This window comes from Eleginops maclovinus, chromosome 3 (assembly GCF_036324505.1).
Source record: "Eleginops maclovinus isolate JMC-PN-2008 ecotype Puerto Natales chromosome 3, JC_Emac_rtc_rv5, whole genome shotgun sequence".
NCBI classification, from domain to species: Eukaryota; Metazoa; Chordata; class Actinopteri; order Perciformes; family Eleginopidae; genus Eleginops; species Eleginops maclovinus.
In genome coordinates, this window is record NC_086351.1 from 14,699,568 (window position 1) to 14,709,268 (window position 9,701).

Below are 9,701 nucleotides of genomic sequence, written 5' to 3' on the forward strand. Positions count from 1 at the left end.
CTTGAAGTCAAGATATCGGTAAATCTTGATTGATTAGATTACATCACATTTAATTTAGCTGACGCTTTTATCCAAAGTGACTTAAATGCAAAAAGCATTTAAAAAAAGGAAAGCGCAGATATATTCACTTCAAGCAAGTCTTACCATTGTGAGTGCTGGTGAATTAGTAACAAGGCCTAAGCTGAGAATTTTCAAGTGCTTTTTTTTTTTTTTACAGTAGTTTGATTGCCAAGATACAAGTGAAACAGGTGGGATTTCAGCAAAATATATGCAGACGTTCTGCAGTGCTGATGTCAATGGGGAGTTCATGCCACCATTTAGGAGCAAAGTGATAATATAAAAGAGGGAACTTATCAGAGGATCTCATTGTTCAGGCTGCCACACAGCATTATAATAATCCAAAGGAGAAGTGATAGAAGCTTTAACTACTCTTTGAAGACATGTCATTAAATATGTAATTCAAGAGATATTTCTGAAGCGAAAATAAAAAACATAACTGACACCTAAAACGCCTCCTCTAGATACGGAGCCGGTGATGCGTGGTGGTGGTGGTGGTATAGAGGTGACGTGGGAGAAGATGAGCAAGTCTAAAAACAACGGTCTGGACCCCCAGGATGTGGTGCAGCAGTACGGCGTTGACACGGTTCGACTCTACATCCTTTACGCCGCACCACCCGAACAAGACATCCTCTGGAATGTCAAGAGTGAGTCGCAAAATGACACTACCACCTTGAGTTTTTATTTAGGATAAACTCAATTCGGAATGGTGCGATATCACTTTAGTTTTGTTAGATTTTGCTGTATCTTTTTTTACCGTAAGGGTTCGTACAAAGTCCCAAAAGTCTTTAGAAAGATGCTTATTTTCCATATTAGGAATTTGCTTAGAATTGAATACACTTCTTATGAATTGCTAGATCAGGTGTTTTCAAATAACATCCTGCAGATAAGGTCTTTCTCCCACAGTATTTACTACTTATGCTGTATTCTTCTGTTTCTGTGTCTTCCACACGTTAGCGGACGCACTCCCTGGGGTTCTGCGTTGGCAGTCTCGGCTCTGGCAACTGGTGACCAAGCTGAGGGGGGCTCGACAAGTCGGAGATCCCCCCAGTCCCTCCCTGCTGAAAAAGAAAGAGTTGGCAGAGACCAAGAAGATCTGGGCAAACAAGAACTACGTTATTCAAGAGGTATGGTGTGGAATAAGAGGCTCAAAATGTCTCATTATGACAGTATTTAATAGTTAGACATTTCCATAGTCATTACCAGTAGGGGTCAGTAATGGGTCTATATTTAAAATCTCAACATTTTACAGCAGGTTGGGCTTTATCTGTTTCAGTAAAATGAGTGAATCACTACATTGCAGCTGTCACCCTGGTCTGGGAAATTAATTTCTCTGCAATTGTCTGGGTTATTATTTTTGATCTGCAGGATTAAATCATTCATTTTCCGTTTTTCAGCTAAATAGACTATACTGTTGAATGGCATGGCAACATCTCTTTTCTCAGTTACTCCTGCATGATGGTATGGTCTGAGGTAATATCTCTCATATTTTTCAGCCCAACAGTCCAGCCTTTCTATCTAATACTAAACATCCATTGCAACCTGAAACCCCTGGAGTAAAGAGTAGAAGAGGAGGGGATGAAAATTGATTTTAAATCCACTCCGTCTCCTTTCACACTTTATAAATAGCCTCCTTTGGCTGCCAGGTTTGATTCTGTCTCCACGCCTCAGGGTTGGTGCTTTTAAAGGACCTCAGGCTGTTTGCCATAAGCCCCCAAAGCCGAGGCCGTCCTTTGATCTGTCCCTCAGAAAAGCCTTGGTGATCGACCTCCTTCTCCCTGAGGCCCTTACTAAATGGGTTCTGCTTCCCAGAAGGCTAAGCAAGGCAGTGTTGACACGCTCTGTGCCTTCAGCCGGTTCAGATGCTGATAACTGAGGAGGCTTCTGTCATTGTTTTCTAATTATTCTTCAGAGGCAGATTGGAAAATATTGCATGAGGCTGTCATTCAATAGATGGAGCATGTCCAGTAACCACAACAAAACAAAACGGCTTAAACATTATAGATTTTACTAACGCAGTCACCTTTTTGTTGTTGGTATTTACAGGTGACATCTCATTTCACAGAGGAGTTCCTCTTCAACGCTGCCATTTCTCGGCTAATGGGACTAACCAATACACTGAGTGTGAGTGTGCCGTTCAGTTCCTTAAAATAAAGATGTTACATTTATTGTTTGTCACCAAACACTTTGGAAATCACATTTCTACCACTTTGTGTTCAGAGTGCAACAGTCAGGGTGGCGCAGCACAGCGTGGAGTTTGAGGAAGCTCTGGCTGCGCTCGTTATGATGACAGCACCTATGGCCCCTCACCTGGCTTCTGAACTTTGGGCAGGTTAGTGTCATAAAAACTATTCACATGTAATAAATAATACACCCAAAGAACATGTACAAAATTCTTCATTAATAATATGTCTGGGTATGGGACATTATCAAAATGTCCTTAAAAAGTAATTGAGATTAATTTTCATTGCATCACAAAAAGGACGTGCATGTTTTGAGAACATTCTTGTGTGAAAAAACAAAAATGATAAATCGTAAGATCCCCCGGCAAAAATAAAGGATGTAAAACAGCAACATGTTGTTACTCTGTAATAATGTAATAATGTCAGGCTCTGTTTTTCACTTATTTATCACGGTCTTGAGCCAGACAGCTTTTTTAAGTTACTTATGTAAGGTAATTTCCAAGAAAACAATTTCAACAGAATAACATTCTTGTGATAAAGGATGAAAGTACACATAAAAGACCTGATAAAAAAAGTCACAGATTTAAAACGTATATCACCTACATCTGTCAAACCTGGAATGCTGCTTGCAAATGTACATTGTTGTTTTAGTTTAGACTCTGAATGTTACTGGGGTTATGTTGGTTAGAGTGACACATTGACAAATTAATTTGTGGTTTCTGGTAAAATGAGTTTGTCTCTTACATCTGTAAGAGGAACTTATCTAATACGAGTTAGCGCTTACTGTATACAACAGCTGTTATGTCATATTTTCATTTGTGTGCTATATAACAGTTTACATGAAATATGTTCACAGTACATCAAACAAAACTCAAGACTCCTGGCCAAGGGCAGAAAACACACAAGGGAAGATCTAGCGTCACTTATGTTCCTTTATGTAAAAGCTTGCCCCCACACTGCCCTGGAAGACATCCCCTTATTGTCGATGACACACGTACACCAGCTCTCTGCACACAGCTGAGAGACGGGAAAGAGGTTCCAGAAAACATATTGTCCAACTGATAGTGGCAGTCAGGAAAACTTGACGGATAACCCCTGGGAGGAAGAGGCTTGTATGTTTTTAACGATGGGCTGTGTGCATTTTGTTTGCACACACATATGTCGTGTTATAAACGGGATATGCAAGAACATGTGACCTCTGCTGAACTCAGTCACGTTGCCTTTTTCACTTTTGCCTTGTTGTTTTCATTTTACTCACTAAGTTCACAATAAGGGAAGTTCATATCCTTCCCTTGTTCCTCCTGGCAGGGGATGTACAGGGGATGCTGGTTTAAACGAGATTCAGGACAGGGAGTGGTGGGCTGTTGTTTGACCCTTAATCAAGCTACAGTTTCTCAAACTAATTTGGTAAAAAAAAATATTAAAGTTTTCCCCAGCAGGTTCTTTGGCTCTCTTAAAAGAACAGAACAAATTAGCCTGTTTCTGTTTTTTTTCCATTTAATGTCATCCCTTGGCTGAGTTGGTATAAAAGAAAGTATACCTGCAGTGTGAAAGAAGATTTAAAAAAAAAAGTTATTCTACTATGTTTCCTCCCAGGTCTTTGCAAAGTGGAAAACCCCCTTAGCCCTCTCCTGCAGCGTGGAGGAGACGTCCTGCAACAGGTCTGGCCAACTGTAGACCCCGAGTACCTGGAGGTCCCTGACTTTGTGGAGCTGTCTGTACTGGTAAAATCACAGTCACACAAACACACATTATTCATTATCTCGCATTATCTCTTTGGTTGTCTAGTATTTCCCAAAAGCTGTGCGAGAAGTGTACTAAAAAATACATTCAGACCAAATAACATTATTGTTATTGCTCAATTTGTCTTCATTTTGATTTAAAACATAAAGGGGCTTCATTTAGAGACTGCACTCTGCTCATTATTTATACATTACTTTATTCAAAGCTATATGAACACATTTGCACTTGCACCCACTGGCATTTCCCCCCGAACTCTCTGCTCTTAAACCCAAAGTCTTATATTCATGATTACATTCATAGTCTGTCATTTTCAAGAGAGGCTGTGATTACCGTGTGTGTGTGTGTTTGTGTTTAAGTGTGTCCGCACATGTGTGTTTATTCGTCTGCATATCAAGTGGTGTGCTTTAAGCTAAATAGACAAGTGGGTCAATAATTAAAAGCCAGTAAAGGAGCCACCGTGTTATTCCGGAGTCACGGTTACTCTCCCCCTCATTTCTGCCTTTTTTCTTCTCCCTGAGCGCAATCACATAAATAGCAGTGTGTGTGTGTGTGTGTGTGTGTGTGTGTGTGTGTGTGTGTGTGTGTGTGTGTGTGTGTGTGTGTGTGTGTGTGTGTGTGTGTGTGTGTGTGTGTGTGTGTGTGTGTGTGTGTGTGTGTGTGTGTGTGTGTGTGTGTGTGTGTGTGTGTGTGTGTGTGTGTGTGTGTATACACGTGTACACTCTTTAAAGGGGGAAAGGCAATCAGAAAGAATATCCAGCTGTGATGTGAAGGTTTATAAAATCAACCTGGATCATATCCAAGTTTCACACATGCTCACAATGGCACATGAATGAGCACACACACGTGTCTGTCTTGACAGTGTCCTGATTATGGACTCAGTTAGTAGATCAAAGCTGAAACTTCTTTAATCGGACTGTTTTGGCTCTAGAGCGTTGTACCCCCTGCCAATCCCAGTCTCACACACACACACACACACACACACACACACACACACACACACACACACACACACACACACACACACACACACACACACACTCACACTCACACTCACATGTGATGTGATGATAGCGAACACAGTCAGCTGACTAAAAGCTCCTGTCTTTCTAATGGAGAGATAAAAAAGCAATGAAAGAAAGGTGCGAATTGTATATGCTTCTATGTGTGTGTCTGTAAAACTGTTCTCTTCATAATCCTATTTGCAATGCCAGGGAGTTAAAATAACACTCTTTTACACATCTTTTGGTATTGCATTCTTGTTGTTTACTCGTTCATCTCTCATTCACAAGTCACAAGTTCTACACAACCCTATCTCCCTTTATACACGCACGCATCCAGTGCTTGATAATGATGATGAAGATGATGATGTTGGTTTTACCTCAGACTAAGCTCTCTGTTGTGGGCACCCAGTCCTCTGGAGGCAACCTCACTCCTTATGTCCTCTAATCACGTACTTTGGTTTGTCCCAGAAAGGAGGCCAAGGCTGAGAAGCCTCACTCACTCGCACATACACACATATACACAGGCACACATACACCATTACTTTTGAACCACACCAGATACATGAACACATTCACTATGTGCACACATGCATCTAAACATTTGCAAGATGGAGTGCCCTTCCCATACCTACCACTAACTATGTGTTTTAAGGGTTCACTGTGTGGAAGGAGAGGTGGAGTCTGTTATTTTGGGCCCCTTTATGCCAGGAAGGAAGAGTTTATGTCGACTCTGACAGGGCAGAACTGCCTTCAGATGGACATTAAAGTGGAACATTTGACTCATTTGAAACTTATTCCATCTATATCACTCTTCATTTTTCATCCTCAGATTAACAACAAGGCCTGTGGAACAGTGACCGTGCCTCTGCAGGTGTCCAAAGATTCGAAGCAAGTGCAGCAGCTTATCATGGATAGCCCGTTGGTGCAGAAGCATCTGGGTGGGCGCAGCATCAAGAGAGCCATCCTCTCCCCCAGGGCCGCCCTCGTCAACCTCCTCATTGACGAGTGATGTTTGGGTGTTCACTGCTACAAAAGAGACAAAAAGAGTTGGACTTTTATAAACAATAAGACAAAAGTGAAAGTTAGTTTAAATTACTTTTCATAACTTTGATGTAAATATATCTAAAGATTTTTTACTTATACTTCCAGTTTTCATTACAGAAATGCCAAAAGAAGTTGGGTTTTTCTTGTCTCTTTAAAGAATCCTAATTGAGATTTGGCACCTGTCCCTTCAGATAATTCTTCGGTTTAGCTGGACCCTCTTGACAATCACACATGTGCACAAACACAACTTTAGATTCCATCCTTCAGATCTTCACTTTAACCTGTAACTCCAGTTTCTGCATTGCTCCAAGGAGCTGAACTTCACATCTACCCGTCTGCTTTGTGCTTGTCTGCTTCACATCTCGGCTGGGTCACGCAGTCAAGATCTTCCTCATCAGTGTTTATCTCTTCCTCTGCTGCTGTTTCTTGCTGCAGATATTTACTGAGTATTTTACGGATACATTTTTGGTCTCTGGAAGTGCTCTACGAACCCTCTCACTATTAAAAGGTCTATTCAAGGTCACTTAAGAGCCTCAAGCGGTTGGGGATTTTTCAGCTTCCCACCCTATCATGTTTTTTTTATGGCTGCACTGTGCCTACTCATCAGCTCAATGTCTGTGTCTCAGCATTTGACCAACATGACTCAGCCATCAGCACTGTCTTGGCAGAGCAGCTGCTGCTCTGAAATGTATCCATGTGTACACCCACGGGCCTATCTTTGAAGGCTTGGTGAGTAAGCATTTATTTGATATGTACAAGCACTTCCAGTGGTCACATCGCCTGGAAACCAAGATTTTCTATAGCGGTATAACAAAAGTCTCATATTTTGTCTGGTGTCAGCGTATGAATGAACAAAACGAATATGATCTCTTTGAAAAGTGAGATACGCCTGTTGGTTTCGCAAGGTCAACTTCCGCTTGAGGAAGTGCTTTTATTTTGATGGTATAAAGTAAGGAGCATGTGCCTGATAAAATCATGCTGTATCACATAATGTAAAGCAAAATATTTTCATTAAAACACTATGAATAAACAAGGTGCGGACAGAGGGAATAACAGAACATTCCCCACAGAGCCCTCTCACCTTTTTTACCATATTTCTGTGCGTTATCTCTGACCATCAGGTGACAGGAAGAGACTCACAGGAGCCAAAGAATAACAGGAAGAGAAACCAGGAATAAGAGGAGGGGAGCAAAGAGCCAACGCAGTGTTGGGTATTCTCTGTATTGTTTCAGATTCCGTGAATTTGATCTTATAGATGCTGCCACAGCACAAACAGGAACAAGGTGTGTCTATTTATTAAGTGTCAAAACGTTCGAGATGAATCGTTCAGAAAGGGCCGGTTTAGTCCTACTTTTAATTTACAGAAACCCAACACTCCATGATGAAGCAGTGTGACTGTGTGAGTACCAGCCAAAAAAAGGGGTACCTGGTCTCTTGTCTTCTTATTATGTGGGCAAAGCTTTCTCACACACTTTTAAAACTGGCTGTATGACATAATTAAATCATGAAAGGTTGTTTTTAAACCCCTGAGCTCTTCCTCTTCTTTTGTTGTTGTATTTCACACCTTCCTTTTCTACAATACTTTTAGGAACGGCGGCAGATAAACAGGGCTGAACCCTGAACTGGTTTGACCAACAAACTGAATTTGCCGTGTCATGGAAAAGATCAACATTAAAGTGATACAATTTGATAATTCCATGAAACACTTCCCAGATTTTGAATAAATAGATAAGTAGGACATTACAGAGCAAAAAATGTGGTCTAAGCTGCTGCATTTTCTGTAATAATTAATTTTGTCACTTCTGTAACAGCCCTCGAGTTGTTTAACACTTTTTGTCAGCTCTGCAGTTTCCATGACGACAAGGATTATTGAACAGAAACAGAATTGGTATGTGACTCACTTTCTCCTCAGACAACAGGATATCTTACTCGATGTGTACAGCATGAATTGTCTCTGATGATTTAAGAATATCACTTTCCTTCCTCTTGAGAAACTGCTGGTGGGTGAAAGGGTGGAGTGCACACAGCAGTGCAGTCACTGTCACCCTCCATTGCACCAGTTGAGTCCCTGACCAGGCTGTGTGTTCTCACAGGGGGACATGGATCATTATCTTAGAGCCTGACCTCAAGACGGGTAATTTGGCATCCCAGATTTTTTGTGTGTGTGCTCTTTGAATAAGCAGATTTTCACTGGTCCTTTTATTGTGTTAGGAATAAAGCTGAACTTGGCTCATATGTGAAGGCACCACACTTTCCAAAGTTATTCATTTATTGAGTCTACTTTGCCAAAGTAACAGAGTTAAGTCATTTTGTCTTTTTCCTAAATGTGAATTAGGCCATATCCTACGCTGTGCACATATGTGACGTGGCTTTTTAAAAAGGGATCTACAGTAAGCATATCTTTATGATTGCATAAATGATTGCTTTCTGTGATTCAGTTGTATGCCATAAGGGGTGGCAATTATTATTTTCTCATGTACTGTATGTGTTAATCAGAGAGTCAGTCCCTAAGAATCTGCTTTATGATATCTGCTGAAACATATCTTGAAGTCATACACATTATAAATGACGTGGATGCCTCCAGTTCTTTTGAGATGTGTTTTAGTGTTCAAGTAAATGTCAATATATCACAACTTCTTGCTCCATTAATTCCAATACTTATGTATACCTCCTTTGTAAAAAAAAATATATTACTTTGCATTTGAACAAGATCTCATCTGTGGGTTTTACTAAAATAATACACTCAAAAGTTTTTAGTGCATTTGTGAGATGTAAAGCAGGTTAAGCCTATTGCTTGAAGGAATGCTGCATTATGGTGACTGTTTCCTAACAAACAGATGGCCGTGGCTTATAAACGTTCTGTTTTAATGACACAGAGCCAGCAGCAGCCTAGAGGCCCCCTTAAAAATACTGGCTCCATATTTTTTTCACATCAACTCAGGCTGTCGGACAATATATGCGCACTCTATGTTCACTCAGGACACAAATAAAACTTCCTATGTTTGTATCCAATATTTGCTGGGAGATTGAGCCTTTTTCTCCATACACATTATGAGTTCATCCTATTTTGCCACACTGCTGTCTCAAATGGGGAGATGTATTTCCTGAGCAGGAATGTGTGACGTCATTCAACCAAAACAGAGGGGCACAGGCTCTGTAAATAGCCCCCCTCCACCACAAGAAAAACACACCCATAGAGTAGTCACAGTAGCTTTATGGGTTTACTCCACTACATAGATTGTTTATGAGATGTTGGAAATGTTCAAAAATTGTGAAGAGTGCCACAAGCCTTCCTGGATGTATCCTAAAATAATTCCTTTCACCACTTTATTTTTCCTCTAAAAGTAAACAAACCCCATAAACCCTGGTTTGTGAAGTATCCATTTTCCAGATCCTTATAATTCAATAAATATGGCAAAAATAGACCCATCAGATCTAATTAGTTCCAATTGAAAGTATAGTAATTTGTTAGGTGGTATCTGATACTAGTTTTGTAGGCTAAAATCTCAATAAAGTAGAATGTAGCTGTCAAACACACAAAGTGCAGTAAACAAAAAATCCATAAATCAGTTTTACATTAAATGGAAACACTTCTAGAAAGTGCCTCATTTGTATGTTTAGTTGGATATTTAGTAATTGTAAGCTACTTCATAAGAATTGACCCTTGCCCACA

General features: G+C 40.4%; 1 protein-coding gene across 3 annotated transcripts in view; it reads left to right on the forward strand.

Annotated features, from left to right (window-relative positions):
- The window catches only part of lars2 (leucyl-tRNA synthetase 2, mitochondrial), a 32,334-nt gene extending 23,292 nt beyond the window's left edge, over nt 1-9,042 (forward strand). For all 3 annotated transcript variants that reach the window (XM_063880176.1, XM_063880177.1, XM_063880178.1), the window contains 6 exons: nt 522-704; nt 1,015-1,184; nt 2,104-2,181; nt 2,278-2,389; nt 3,837-3,964; nt 5,814-9,042. In XM_063880176.1, coding sequence (XP_063736246.1) covers nt 522-704; nt 1,015-1,184; nt 2,104-2,181; nt 2,278-2,389; nt 3,837-3,964; nt 5,814-5,993 — 851 coding nt within the window. In that variant the 3' untranslated portion in view covers nt 5,994-9,042. The remainder of the gene's footprint in view (nt 1-521; nt 705-1,014; nt 1,185-2,103; nt 2,182-2,277; nt 2,390-3,836; nt 3,965-5,813) is intronic.
- Nucleotides 9,043-9,701: the final 659 nt, after the last annotated feature.